This window comes from Schistocerca nitens, chromosome 9 (assembly GCF_023898315.1).
Source record: "Schistocerca nitens isolate TAMUIC-IGC-003100 chromosome 9, iqSchNite1.1, whole genome shotgun sequence".
In the NCBI taxonomy this organism is placed as follows: domain Eukaryota; kingdom Metazoa; phylum Arthropoda; class Insecta; order Orthoptera; family Acrididae; genus Schistocerca; species Schistocerca nitens.
Genome location: NC_064622.1, coordinates 447,617,954 through 447,634,151, shown reverse-complemented (window position 1 = coordinate 447,634,151; position 16,198 = coordinate 447,617,954). Strand labels below are relative to the sequence as shown.

The following is a 16,198-nucleotide window of genomic DNA, read 5'->3' as shown; positions in this document are numbered from 1 at the left end:
TTTAAGTTCTACTTGCTCATTCATGGGAATGTCAGGATTACTAATTCTATGGTAGAATATCTTTGTCTCTTCTAGGATGTTCAGAGCCAAGATCTTAGGATAGACATGCAAAATTGATAGATCATCCACAGTATTATCAGCCTGTGATCATTAAGAGCAAGGTACATCGATACTGCAGTTTTGGATTTATTTACATTGTAGTGCTCCTTAAACCTGGAATAAAACTTCAACCAGTCTGCCCAAATACTTACATTTGCTGTGCGTGCACTTGGTATAATAAATCCTCATTTTGTTAAATGGTTGGGGCCCTGTATTCATGCCATATCAGCCCCTGTGTATTATATTACGTATAAAGAATGCAGGGGTAACATTTAGATCCCTCAGCCATTTACCCACTTTAAAATATTCCGATAGTAGGGAATCCTAATGAATGCTTTCTTTTCACCTGCATCTTTCACAATGAGTGTACTGTTACCAGCCCTTTATTCCCACTCTTTATCATCATTTGCATATGAATATCCTTGACCTCCTTAATTGTGTAACCATTTGCTTATTCTAGAAACTTTATAGTGTTCCATTCAGTGTTAATGCCTTCTTTATTAAGCGGGATCTCATGCAACCTGTGAGACACAGACCTGATGGCCACCAGTTTATAAGCTCTAGGGTGTTTGGAGGAGTTATGTATCAATGTATCAGTCATGACTGGTTTACGATATGTTGAAGGCAATACCATCATCATGCAAAGTAAGTAACAGATCCAGATAAGGTAAACCACCATTCTGGTGAAACTCAGCAGTAAAATTAATGCTGGGTGCTTGGTTATTCAGTGCCTTGTGCATATTGGGAATCCGGTCTTTGTCCTCATCAATATAACTCCTATATATCATCATTTTGTCTTTGAATTGTGGATGTTCAAAAAAGAATCTTTCCTCCGCATGTTACATATAAATGTTCGCTAATGTAGTAACCAGGGAGAGCCAATAACTAAGCCTATGTTCTGCTGCCACGTATCTTCACCAAACTTAAAATAATTGTATTTCAACAGACAAGTGAGCAGTTTCATAATCTCATTAATGCACTCATTTTACAAGTTACTAAATGTACACAAATTACTGTCAAACAAACCCACAACCTGATTTTTGCAAATGTTAGTGGACATACTGTCAATATCGAAGGAAACTAATGAGGCACCGTTACGAATCCTAAATGCTCATAAATGTTGTATAACCTTCTTCCATTTTTTACCAGGTAATGCTAAGGATAAAAGTAATGCTGGATAAGGACACCATTAAGATACGTAGCAGCCTCATGGGCTGGGCTATGAATCATCAGTATCTCTCTCTGTAGAGAGATCTAATGCCGCAATAATGTGAGCTACGAGACGCTCTACTATTTTCATAATAAATTGCTTGTTGTTGTTGTTGTGGTCTTCAGTCCTGAGACTGATTTGATGCAGCTCTCCATGCTACTCTATCCTGTGCAAGCTTCTTCATCTCCCAGTACCTACTGCAACCTACATCCTTCTGAATCTGCTTGGTGTATTCATCTCTTGGTCTCCCTCTACGATTTTTACCCTCTACGCTGCCTTCCAGTACTAAATTTTTTTATTTTTTATTTTTTTTAAAAATCAGCAACAATCTCCTTTTTATTGGCATTCTTTGTTCAATACTGGATTATTATTTTTAAGCAAAGTTTAGAATTCTGCTAGGAATATATTAACAGGATCAGTATTATCTCAACAATAAAATCTTCAACTTTTTGTTTGTATTCAGCTTGTGGTAAGATAATGGCCATTATACACTCATACTGTAAGCACTTCTTTATTAACAATTTTTTATTAATGCTTTTAGTGATATTATGAGTCCCTATCTTTTTGCCTGCCATGTTACCTTGATCATGTGACTCTGTAACTTTCTTAAGCTTCACAGCAACCTTTTTTTTTTTACCAGTAAAGCTGTAGAGAGATCTAATGCCACAATAATGTGAGCTACGAGACGCTCTACTATTTTCATAATAAATTGCTTGTTGTTGTTGTTGTGGTCTTCAGTCCTGAGACTGATTTGATGCAGCTCTCCATGCTACTCTATCCTGTGCAAGCTTCTTCATCTCCCAGTACCTACTGCAACCTACATCCTTCTGAATCTGCTTGGTGTATTCATCTCTTGGTCTCCCTCTACGATTTTTACCCTCTACGCTGCCTTCCAGTACTAAATTTTTTTATTTTTTATTTTTTTTAAAAATCAGCAACAATCTCCTTTTTATTGGCATTCTTTGTTCAATACTGGATTATTATTTTTAAGCAAAGTTTAGAATTCTGCTAGGAATATATTAACAGGATCAGTATTATCTCAACAATAAAATCTTCAACTTTTTGTTTGTATTCAGCTTGTGGTAAGATAATGGCCATTATACACTCATACTGTAAGCACTTCTTTATTAACAATTTTTTATTAATGCTTTTAGTGATATTATGAGTCCCTATCTTTTTGCCTGCCATGTTACCTTGATCATGTGACTCTGTAACTTTCTTAAGCTTCACAGCAACCTTTTTTTTTTTTACCAGTAAAGCTGTAGAGAGATCTAATGCCACAATAATGTGAGCTACGAGACGCTCTACTATTTTCATAATAAATTGCTTGTTGTTGTTGTTGTGGTCTTCAGTCCTGAGACTGATTTGATGCAGCTCTCCATGCTACTCTATCCTGTGCAAGCTTCTTCATCTCCCAGTACCTACTGCAACCTACATCCTTCTGAATCTGCTTGGTGTATTCATCTCTTGGTCTCCCTCTACGATTTTTACCCTCTACGCTGCCTTCCAATACTAAATTGGTGATCCCTTGATGCCTCAGAACATGTCCTACCAACCGATCCCTTCTTCTAGTCAAGTTGTGCCACAAACTTCTCTTCTCCCCAATCTTATTCAACACCTCCTCATTAGTTATGTGATCTACCCATCTAATCTTCAGCATTCTTCTTTAGCACCACATTTCAAAAGCTTCTATTCTCTTCTTGTCTAAACTATTTATCGTCCATGTTTCACTTCCATACACGAGTACCCTCCATACAAATACTTTCATAAATGACTTCCTGACACTTAAATCTATACTCCATGTTAACAAATTTCTCTTCTTGAGAAACGCTTTCCTTGCCATTGCCAGTCTACATTTTATATCCTCTCTACTTCGACCATCATCAGTTATTTTGCTCCCCAAATAGCAAAACTCCTTTACTACTTTAAGTGTCTCATTTCCTAATCTAATACCCTCAACATCACCCGACTTAATTTGACTACATTCCATTATCCTCGTTTTGCTTTTGTTGATGTTCATCTTATATCCTCCTTTCAAGACACTGTCAATTCCGTTCAACTGCTCTTCCAGGTCCTTTGCTGTGTCTGACAGAATTACAATGTCATCGGCGAACCTCAAAGTTTTTATTTCTTCTCCATGGATTTTAATACCTACTCCGAATTTTTCTTTTGTTTCCTTCACTGCTTGCTCAATATACAGATTGAATAACATCAGGGAGAGGCTACAACCCTGTCTCACTCCCTTCCCAACCACTGCTACCCTTTCATGTCCCTCAACTCTTATAACTACCATTTGGTTTCTATACAAATTGTAAATAGCCTTTCACTCCCTGTATTTTACCCCTGCCACATTGAGAATTTGAAAGAGAGTATTCCAGTCAACATTGTCAAAAGCTTTCTCTAAGTCTACAAATGCTAGAAACGAAGGTTTGCCTTTCCTTAATCTAGCTTCTAAGATAAGTCATAGGGTCAGTATTGCCTCACGTGTTCCAACATTTCTACGAAATCCAAACTGATCATCCCCTAGGTCGGCTTGTACTAGTTTTTCCATTTGTCTGTAAAGAATTCGCATTAGTATTTTGCAGCCGTGACTTATTAAACTGATAGTTCGGTAATTTTCACACCTGTCTACACCTGCTTTCTTTGGGATTGGAATTATTATATTCTTCTTGAAGTCTGAGGGTATTTCGCCTGTCTCATACATCTTTCTCACCAGATGATAGAGTTTTGTCAGGAATGGCTCTCCCAAGGCCTCTTCCATTTCCATAATATTGTCCTCAAGTACATCGCCCTCGTATAGACCCTCTATATACTTCTTCCACCTTTCTGCTTTCCCTGCTTTGCTTAGAACTGGGTTTCCATCTGAGCTCTTGATATTCATACAAGTGGTTCTCTTTTCTCCAAAGGTCTCTTTAATTTTCCTGTAGGCAGTATCTATCATCCCCCTGTGAGATAAGCCTCTACATCCTTACACTTATCCTCTAGCCATCCCTGCTTAGCCATTTTGCACTTCCTGTCGATGTCATTTTTGAGACATTTGTATTCCTTTTTGCCTGCTTCATTTACTGCATTCTTATATTTTCTCCTTTCATCAATTAAATTCAATATTTCTTCTGTTACCCAAGGATTTCTACTAGCCCTCATCTTTTTACCTACTTGATCCTCTGCTGCCTTCACTACTTCATCCCTCAAAGCTACCCATTCTTCTTCTACTGTATTTCTTTCCCCCATTCCTGCCATTTGTTCCCTTACGCTCTCCCTGAAACTCTGTACAACCTCTGGTTTAGTTTATCCAGGTCCCATCTCCTTAAATTCCCACCTTTTTGCAGTTTCTTCAGTTTTAATCTACAGTTCATAACCAATAGATTGTGGTCAGAGTCCACATCTGCCCCTGGAAATGCCTTACAATTTAAAACCTGGTTCCTAAATCTCTGTCTTACCATTATATAATCTATCTGAAATCTGTCAGTATCTCCAGGTTTCTTTCATGTATACAACCTTCTTTTATGATTCTTGAACCAAGTGTTAGCTATGATTAAGTTGTGCTCTGTGCAAAATTCTACCAGGCGGCTTCCTCTTTCACTTCTTAGCCCCAATCCATATTCACCTACTACGTTTCCTTCTCTCCCTTTTCCTACTACCGAATTCCAGTCACCCATGACTATTAAATTTTTGTCTCCCTTCACTATCTGAATAATTTCTTTTATTTAGTCATACATTTCTTCAATTTCTTCGTCATCTGTGGAGCTAGTTGGCGTATAAACTTGTACTACTGAAGTATGTGTGGGCTTCGTGTTTATCTTGGCCACAATAATGCATTCACTATGCTGTTTGTAGTTGTTTACCCGCATTCCTATTTTTTTATTCATTATTAAACCTACTCCTGCATTACCCCTATTTGACTTTGTATTTATAACCCTGTATTCGCCTGACCAAAAGTCTTGTTCCTCCTGCCACCGAACTTCACTAATTCCCACTATATCTAAATTTAATCTATCTATTTCCCTTTTTTAATTTTCTAACCTACCTGCCCGATTAAGGGATCTGGCATTCCATACTCCGATCCATAGAATGCCAGTTTTCTATCTCCTGATGACGACGTCCTCCTGAGTAGTCCCCACCCGGAGATCCGAATGGGGGACTATTTTACTTCCGGAATATTTTACCCAAGAGGACGCCATCATCATTAACCATACAGTAAAGCTGCATGCCCTTGGGAAAAATTACGGCTGTAGTTTCCCCTTGCTTTCAACCGTTCGCAGTACCAGCACAGCGAGGCTGTTTCGGTTAGTGTTACAAGGCCAGATCAGTCAATCATCGAGACTGTTGCCCCTGCAACTATTGAAAAGGCTGATGCCCCTCTTCAGGAACCAAGTGTTTGTCTGGCCTCTCAACAGATACCCCTCCGTTGTGGTTGCACCTACGATACGGATATCTGTATCGCTGGGCACGCAAGCCTCCCCACCAACGGCAAGGTCCATGGTATATGCTTATTATTGTTGAAAGAAAACCCTTTATTTAATGCTGTAAGCTCTTGCTCATTAACTTGTATACCAGTATGGTTTTATAACCAAGGGGAAAAAACCGAATGCACATTCATGAGGAGCCCCCCATCAAGGTACATTTTTAGTATCTAACCCTGCCACTAATCCTTGAAACTTATGCTCATGCCTGCCATCAATATTTTCTCTTAACTTGGTCATTGCACCAGTTGTACTCCCTTTGTAAGAAAAGTTCTGGGAGAAGATTTTTTATTTCTGACATTGCAGTACTAAAAAGGAACAAATGTTCTTTCTATGTGACCTGGTATGTGTGTGTCCTTGAAATGACTAGTCCATGTTTCCGCACAAATTCACTAGATGATAGGACTGTACTAAGCAACACACTGTTTTGGTTCTTGGCACATTAGTTACGGTGACACAATGGGTGCTGATTGTGACCAAAGAGTGAACATTTAGTTCTGCATTATGCTCGGGAAAACCCCAAGTGGAATGAAGAAAATGATTAAGCAAGCTTATGCAGGCGAGGCACTTTCAAGAAGTCATGTTTTCGAGTGGCACAAAAAGTTTGAGAAGGCACAGATTCAGTGCAAGACAATCCCAGAGCTGCTTGTCCATCTACAGCACATGCCAATGCAAATGTGGAGCATGTACGGTAGTTATTGCAAGAAGACAATCATGTGACCATGCCTGCAACAGCAGAAGACCTTAATTTGAATCATGATGTGTGTCGAAATATTTTATGCAAAGATTTAGGGAAACAGAAACGTAATGCAAAAATCATCCCTCACACACTAACAACCGTTTATAAAGAGGAAAGATGAAGAATTTCTGCTGAACTACTAGACAGACCCAGATCTGATCCCATATTTCTGTAAAGATTACTGCCAAGGATGAAAGTTGGTGCTACCAATACGATGAAGGTGTCAAAGTGCTGAATGGCGAAGTCCTGTATGTATCACAGCCTCGAAAAAAGTCAAACGACAACTTGTGAGAACAATGTTGATTGGATTCTTTGATAGTAAAGAATTAATTCACCTTGAGTATGTTCCTTCACGTCAAATAGTGAACCAAACTCTTTACGTCAAGGTCTCGAAACATTTGCGAAAAGCAATTCAATGTTGCCCGTCCCGATTTTTGGCATTCGCGTGGGCTGGTTCTTACTGCCTGACAGTGCAAAACCCCATACTGCTTTATCTGTTACCAAGTATTTGGCCAGACATTCTGTTATTACCGTCCCACATCCAGCATATTTGCCTGACCTCTCACCTCGAGATTTTTTTCTTGTTTCCTTGAGTGAAAAGGTAACTGAAAAAAAGTTTCATCACAATATCACTTTCCAAGACCTCCAGAAACGTTGGCAACTGTGTATATATAACCAAGAGCACTGCTTTGACTGCTTTGATAGGAGCTGAGATCATTACTTGGTAAGTGCAATCTTCTATTTCAAAAAAAAGGAAGAAAGAAATGAAAAAAAGAGAAACCTGTCTTGGAACTTTTCTGAGAAAGGGAGTATGTGACAGCACCCCATCAAAGTATTGGCTTCGAGTGATGATATTGTCAACTGAAAATGTGCTAAAAATAGACTGCTGTAACAAAAATTTTCTTCTTATGAACCTCATTAATTTCTTTATGTAAGCATCATAGTTTAAGATTATTAGTGCACACTGTTTGTTGTTTTTTAATACGTCTAAACATAGTGTTAATAAACTTTGGGATAACCTTAAGTTCCAAACATCTCTTGTTAAATTTTATGTTTGCACAAAATTTTATTAATTTACATTGTAAATTAAAATACGTTTCAGTGTCCTTGCTAGGCGTCAAGTAACTAACTACTGTTAGTGGGACGTACGCAACTATTTCAAAAATTATTTATAACAGAAATGCCTACGGCTTTGCTGCAGTCGTAACTCCGGTTCCCGTCTTATCACCGAAGTTAAGTGCTGGATGGGTGACCATCCAGTCTGCCGAGTGCTGTTGGTGAGTGGGGTGCACTGTGCCCTTTTGAGGCAAACTGAGGAGTAGCGGCTCTGGTCTCATAAACTGACATACAGCCGCAAGAGCGGTGTGCTGACCACATGCCCTCCATATCCGCATCCAGTGATGCCCGTGGGCTGAGGATGACATGGTGGGCGGTCGGTAATGCTGGGCCTTCCAAGGCCTGTTTGGATGGAGTTAAGAAGCAATAACAGAAACATCCAGTACAGTTTTATTATTGAACTCTTACACAATATGGTTCTGGGGTATGAGCCCTGTCATCAGGTGCAGTTAATAAAAATGAAACCATGTGTCTGAAAAGTAAGACTCATGAAAAAGCTACCAGTCGTGCAAAAGGAAATAAGGTCAAAAAATTTATAGACAACAATGAACATATTTAAAATCGGTACAAAACGAACCTCTCCAAGTTAAGTGTACTTAATATAAATGATTTGATAATAAGGAGAAACAAAACACAAATACAATAAAACATTAATGTATTGTATAGTTTACTAAAATAGTATATTGTGTTTTTTACTAAAAAAAGTAATATCAAGAATTAACCAGTGTGTGTGTGTGTGTGTGTGTGTGTGTGTGTGTGTGGTGGGGGGTTTCTTTGTTGCCTGAATCGTTCTAGGTGTTCTCCTTCTTCTGTCTGTCTTTTTGATGTATTTATTTTTTGTTGAACGTATCAATTTTTGACCTCTTTGTTCTTGTGCTTATTCACAGTCCTTGTTCCAACATGTCTTGATTTATTTTTACTTTTATTTTAATTAGGTATTCATTTACATTTCTTCTCTGCATGGAGCCATGAGAATGATGGATTTTGAAAACATCAGATATAATAGTATTGCAACAATTACACTTGCAAAAATGTTCCATTAAACAATTGTTGCATATTCGATCTGTTTTATACTTTTATTATTTTGCAGTTGATATTCTACTGATTCATATCACAAGCAGTGCCTTCAAATTCACTGAATGAATATAAACATTTCTCCATCAGAAAAAAATTTAGTTTTGTGTTAATACCATTCACCTTACATGTTCTTAGAGAGTTTGGCAGTTCTCTAAAACTAAGCGAAACACTTGATATGTACTCTATGATATATCATTTTTAAGTAGAAGTAGTTACATTTTGTCTTGGTATTGTGACTGTGTACATGACTGCACTTCATAACTTCAGTTGGCTGACCCATAAAATTGTAATTAACACAAATATGTATAAAGTTGATATTATTAAATGTTCATGCTTCTAAACTCTTCATGGCATGATTGTTAATGACGTATCCCGTGTATAACTCTTCTTGTCCTTTTCAATAACAGCAATACTCTTTTTAAGCGAGCATCAACTACATAGCCAGTAATCCAGTCCTTTTGCTAAGAAAGGGATAAATCATTCCATAGTATACTATTTTTAATATTTGTCTATGAACAATGGTATTTTTGTGAGCTGCTAAGGGAATACAAGCCACTACTGAGTTTTGCACATACAAAGTTAATGTGATTCACACACTACAGATTTTCATCAGTATACAGACCAATTAATTTATAGCTGCCATTGCTGAGTTGTTAAATACATTATTTACATTGATGTGGCAAGAACTGTCTGTTTTAAATGTCAGTAACTGAGATTTGGTGACATTCATTTTGAGGCCCTAATCACTGAAGTATTTAATTAATTCCATTACATCACTAGTATTAAAACATTCTTACCTCTTACATTCTCTACCATAGAATAATACTGAGGTGTCATTTGCATAGCTTATTATGTGGGAGTATATAGGGTGTGCCATCTCATTAAATATGCATGAGGAAGTGAAAGGGACCAAGGATTGTGTCCTGAAATACATATTGTATTACAGTTTCACCGGTGGATTGAAAGATTACACTGGTAGATTGAAATATTATAATCTTATCACCTAATTTGTATGTCAGTAAGGCAGAGTATTTGTTGCAGAGAAAAAAATGTGAACTGTATGAATCTGAGCGACAATGGCTTGACAACTGTAGGAAAACGGCATGTAAAATTTGCAAAGAAAATGCAAAACTTTCAATCAAACAGAATCATAATGCCGAAGGATTGTTTGAAGTGTAAATGATTAGTAATAAATTATGTTGTGAATTGTTGAAGAGAGTTGCAGTTTAGAGAGAATAATGGGATTAATTGATGAATTATCATCCAATATAGATTCACTGATTACCAACTGTTTGACATTTACAGTAGTTGCAAAAAACTATGAATAAATTTCTGAAGTTGTGTTATGACGTTAATGGAGTCTGTTCAGCTCTGTCCATCACTATTAATATTGAAAGGAACATCTGTTGTGCCCTTTGACTTAACAGAAAAGTTTCAGTGAAGGGGCATCTTGACTAAAAACAATAAAATTAATAAGATTGTAAAGAAAAAGTACTGAGTGCATTATGTATGGTATAAATTCATAACACCAAAATTAAAAAAAAATCATGAGTGTTGGTTAACTCATCTGTAAAATATTTTAAGCACGCATTTCAGGTTGGCAGTAGTGAAGTTTGAAGAATGCTGCATGAAATTTGTAAGTGGCATTTGCAAGAAACTAATTTAATATCAGAAACTCCCACTGAAAGAAGCTGATTTCCACAGATAATGAAAACTCTGTTTTGTAAACAAAATGAAGATTCCATATTGTGTTCCGAACACTTGACCATGTTTGCAAAGTGCGATGGAGAAGTTAATATCAGTTTCCTGTGAGGCACAGTGAGTATTTATGAAGACCTTGTAAGACAAACAAATGGCAGCAGGAACATTTTTGGAATATGTAGTTCTGACTCTTAAAATATGTGTGTAAGTATGGATACCATTCCAAGCTAAGAAAATAGATGCTGGTAGTTGTGTAAAGAGTTGATAGAAAAAGATTTGCCAAGATTAATGAGTAAGTACACCGCATATCTCAGCAGTGCTTCAGCAGCACGAAAATTTTATTTTAACAGAAATGTTTTATGTTTATTCTGATTTTGAAAGCTTCTTTTAGAAATTAAAAACTCCTGCTTGCTTCTTAGGAATGCTTATTCAGTACAAAGTAAGTAAGTGCAAAAGTTTAGATGGTTTTTTAAAAGGCCAATTCTGGCATTTGCTTGCTGATCACTATGAAATATTATGCATGGTACCTGGAAATAATTTACAGAAATTGGATGGGCTTAATATTCTCAGTGATGTCTGAGGGTCCAACATTTATTGGTTTCTAAATCATTGGGTTGATGGCTAGTGTCAACTGCTTCATATTGTGCAGCTCTTGTGTTGTAGAACACTGATTTTGCAATGTAAGTGCATGTGTTAATAAGATTGTACAAATTCCCAAGATAAATTTTTTGTGTGGGTAGGGTAGTGCAGAAATTATCACAACTTCCATTAGTGAATGAAGGAGCATGGTAGTGTCATATGGTACCAGACTATGCTATGTGATAATTTAAGCCATTCATTGGTAGACATTTTGTAGTTGTAAGGCGAGACATGCACCATGAAATTGACTATAACATATCAGTAGTCTTGTCAAGCATGACAGCTCAGGCTATCATGCACTGTACAGGCCAACTCAAATTTTGCTTGAAATTGAATTTACATTTCTTTGTTGAATTTCAGGTGAGCTTTCACTCATTGCTTATAAAAATATGGGATATTGCTTATTGGTTCTCAGTAGAATGACCTCTTACAATTTCTCTGTCTAATGTTCAGATACCTTGTATAATAATTAAATTGCCAATAAAATTATAGAACAGAATTGTTTTAGCATTTGATACTTTGTAATTGTAAAGATGGAAAATAGTAAAAAAAAATCATTTTCTGATTGTATTCGTAGAACATTTTCTTATCTTTGACTATAGTTTTTCAGTGTGTTTATATTTTTTTCAATTTGCAGGTGTGTGAGAAGAATAATATGGTTATAATTTCTCCAATCTTGGAAAGAGATGAGGCACATGATGATGTGATTTGGAATACAGCTGTAGTTGTGGATCAACATGGTAAAGTACTCGGCAAACATAGGAAAAACCATATTCCTCGTGTTGGTGATTTCAATGAATCGACCTACTATGCAGAAGGCAACACAGGCCATCCAGTTTTTCAGGTAGGCTACAAACTGAGTGTTTCTTGTGAGCATGTTTCACATGCTTCAATTAGATATGAGATTCTGGTAACAATGTATCAGACTAAGACAGCAACTAATTTCCACCTACCAAAAAAACTAGAATTTTGTATGGAAATAACAACCTTTCTGTCATCATGGAGACAAAACAAAATCTCAACAGAAAGTACCAGTTTGTGTCTTAATTAACCTTCTTCATCATTTTCTCTCTGCCTCTGGTTCATGTGGTTTTGACTAATCAGTGAGACAATTAATCTTCATGCCTGATTCATTAAATTTCAGGAATTCACCCACATCAACTCTATTTCTTCTTCTTCTTCTTCTTCTTCTTCTAATATTTTGGGTGTATGTCTCATGGCCATCTTCAGAGTGTGCAGATTGAAGCCTTAATTTGTTAGCCAACTCTGAAGTTGGCTGAAAGGTTTATGGCTAAAAATATAAGAAGAAGCAAAAATAGAATTTAAATAGCTGCACACCTGAAATTTAATGGATCAGTTACCATGCCACAAAAACCTGAAGATGCACAATTTTCATACCTTCATGCAGAGCACTAGTTCTGGTGTAGTCATTACATTACACTTTCTCAGTGGAAAATATGGCTACATTATTACCATTTACATAATTATCTTGAAGCACATTTTTTAGTGATTTCTTGTTAACTGTGTCCACTCAGCAAGATTTTCTCTCTCTCTCTCTCTCTCTCTCTCTCTCTCTCTCTGTTTTTTATAAATATTGTTGAATTGTTAAACATGTTGTTTTAAAATGTTTAAAACCCTATAAGATTGGAAGAAATGGTTGTTTTCATCCTGGTTGTCATGCAAACTGTTATGCCTTACAGCAGCATGTATTCCATATGCATTAGGGGCTATGATACTGGAATGAATGGAATGAATCTGGAAGCACCTACAAGAGGACTAGCCTCACAGTCCATTGGTCTATTTAAAAACAGACACTGCTGACATCCCTCAGTTGACATTGCACTGAGCTATCTCGAAATGCAACCAATGGGATAGTTAAGTTAGCAAAATGCATCCTCAATGAAAAGTGTGGAATCTCTTTAATGTCAGACAGTTTGATGGTAAGAGTGAGGCAACATGTAAATAGTGTACAACTAAATATCATAAAGCCCTGGCCTTGTGATTAAAAGAACATCTTATCAGACGTGTTTGTTGCCATCATTCTGTTGTATGGGTAGCTTTGGATGACGAATCTCAATTAAGAAAAAAAAAAAAAAAAAAAAAAAGAAAGAAAGAAAGAAAAGAAATCAACAAATAATAGGCTGTGGAATACTGAAGTATCAAGGACAGCATCTCCATGTACACTATCATCAGTGCCTTCAGGTTCTTCTCTCTGTGAACAACTTATAACATATTCACCACAACCCACTTTATCTGGGCATAAGGACATTCATCAAAAAACTGATACTGATGATACTGCTATATGTGATATGCTACCCAAAATATCCAATAATTTCACTGTAAAAATGAGAAAAATATAGTTACATCCTAATGTCCTTAGTTACCTTCAAAGTAGTCACCTTGGGCGCACATGCAATGATCCAAGTGTTGTTCTTATTTTTGGAAGCACTGATTGAAGTCTGCAGGGGGAAAGATGTTCAGGATCCATAGCGATTCCACTTGCATGTGTTCATTTGAGTCAAAAAATTGCCTTTTCAAGGCGATTTTCATCTTTTGGAAGAGGTAGAAGTCACATGTGGTACATCTGGTGTTTAGGGAGTGTGGTGGACCATTGCAGTATTGGTTCTGGTAAGGAATGCCTTAACAACAAGCAAGGCATGCACAGATGCTTTGTCATGGTGCACCAATCAGTTTTTATTTTTCCACAACTTTGGTCATTTGCATCAAAAATTTTCCCTCAGTCACCTCAAAACCTTGCAATAGAACTGCCCATTGACAGTCTAAGTGGAACAAATTCCTTATGCATTATTGAATGTCGAAAAAAATTATCAGCATTGACTTGATGTTGCTGCAAACTTCTAGAACTTTTTTCAGCCTTGAACAAGATGGCATTTTCTATTGTGATAATTGCTGCTTCATTTCAGGGTCATAACCATAGACACAAGATTCACCACTTGTTTCAACTATGGATAAGAATTTTGGACACTGTCAAACTCTTTGTTGCAGCTCCTTGCATATCTGAATCCTGAGGTTTCATTGGTCAATGCTGAGAAGAGGCGAGGGCAAGCTTTGCTGCAATCCATCTCGTGTTCATTTCATTGGCTAGAATTTGTTGACGTGTACCATACAACAGCCCAAGTCTGCTACAAACATCATGAATTGTCTGCCTTTGGTCTTTGTGAATCATGTTACACACTTTAATGACCATTTCCAGTGTTCTGCATGTCGAGAGTTGACCAGAGTGTTTGTCATATACCACAGATTCTTGGCCTTCCTTCAAGCACTTGAATCAGTTAAATGTTCTTGCTTGACTCGGTGCACTCTCACCAAATGCCTCTGTCAGCACACAGTGGGTTTCAGCTGCAGTTTTCTTCAACTTGAATTTGAGCAAGTCCATGTCTCCTTCACATTATTCATTTAACAATTTGGGGAAGGACTGAAACACATTCTGACATGCACCGTTACAACTCACAGCTGCATGTGCCAAAGATGATGCAACTTTGTGCTGGAGTAGCTAAGACAAGTACCTCAATAAATCTAGCAGCAAAATATCTGTTTCTCTGGTGACCAGTGCTGTGAAATTCCCAGACTTTTGCGTAGAACTTCATGTGCATCAGGTGCTCCATTATTTATGCTGTATTCAAAATATTGGTGGGAAGCCTTTCAGAAAATATGGAGTGTGAGCCACCTAGTCACCATCTGTTTAGGACATCTTTGATATCCGCCAAATATTATCTTTTGAAGACATTTTTCACAAAGAAGTTGGACTGTTCAAGTGCTCTTGCATTTATTTCACCCACATGTACGTATATTTACATATTTGCAAGCCACCATACAGTGCATGGTGAAGGGTACACTGTATCACTATTAGTCATTTCCTTATCTGTTCCACTCGCAAATAGTATGAGGAAAAAAACCGCTATCTGTATGCCTCCTTATGAGCATTAGTCTCATGTATCTTATCTTTGTCATCCTTATGTGCAATTTATGTTGGTGGCAGCAGAATCATTTGGCAGTCAGCTTCAAATGCTGGGTGTGTAAATTTTCTCATTAGTGTTCCTCGAGAAGAATATTGCCTTGGCTCCAGGGATTCATATTTGTGTTCCCGGAACATGTGCGTATTGTTTGAACGTAGATGTCTTTGAGCCACTCACATATCTGTGAACTTATTCCATATGCTCGTACCTTTGTTAACAGCCTACAATGGGACACTGTGTCAAATGCTTTCTGGAAATCTATAAATATGGGATCTGCCTGTTGCCTTTCATTCATAGTTCACAGTATATCATGTGCCAAAAGGGCAAGCTGAGTTTTGAACAAGTGTTGCTTTCTAAAACCAGGCCGATTTGTGGACATAAGCTTCTCAGTGTCAAGAAAATTTGTTATGTTCGAATTTAGAATGTGTTCAAGGGTTCTGCAGCATACCAAAGTTAGGGATATTGGTCTGTAATGTTTTAGGTCCAATATTCAATTGCCACACCAGATATGTCAACAAGGGATTGAATAGAAGCCTTAGACCCACTTAGCAATTTTACATAGGACTAGAATTTTCTCAGGTTCTCTGCCAGATCTTCCGCTAAGGTATGACAGTGAAGTTGTTGTATGCCTTGCACAAAGATCTTTTCACAGACACAAAAATCTCTACTAATCTTTGCTTGTTGTCATTTGTGCAGTCTCTTTTGAACTGAGAGTGCAACAGCCTCTGCTTCCTCAGCACCTTTCGAATTTCATTATTAAATCATGGTGCGTCTTTTCCATCCTTAATCCACTTACTAGGCACATATCTCTCTAGACCACAATTTCCAATCTACTTGAACTTTGCCTATAATCCCATGTTGCTGGAACTAAGTGACATCAGTTCACACCCTAAGTGAGATGCTAACAACTGCTTATCTGCTCTCCTGGCCTTCTTGACTGATTTATTAACGGTTGTAACTGTAGTTTCTATAATTACATCATGATCCGAATCCCTGTTTCTATACTGACATAGTTGATAAGATCCAGCCTATTTGTAGCTACAAGGTCTAAAATATTTCCATTGTGTGTGGTCTACTGAGCTAGCTGCTCGACACAGTTTTCAGAAATTGTGTTCAGTAGAAATTTGCATGACTGTCTGTCTGTACCCCATGCAATAAATCCATAGTTATCAGATGG

At 37.3% G+C, this 16,198-nt stretch overlaps 1 protein-coding gene across 1 annotated transcript in view; it reads left to right on the top strand.

Moving 5' to 3' along the window:
- The window catches only part of LOC126203597 (beta-ureidopropionase), a 155,238-nt gene that overhangs the window by 79,465 nt on the left and 59,575 nt on the right, over positions 1-16,198 (top strand). Inside the window, exon 5 of the mRNA XM_049937960.1 lies at positions 11,682-11,888. Within this exon, the coding sequence (XP_049793917.1) occupies positions 11,682-11,888 (207 nt within the window). The remainder of the gene's footprint in view (positions 1-11,681; positions 11,889-16,198) is intronic.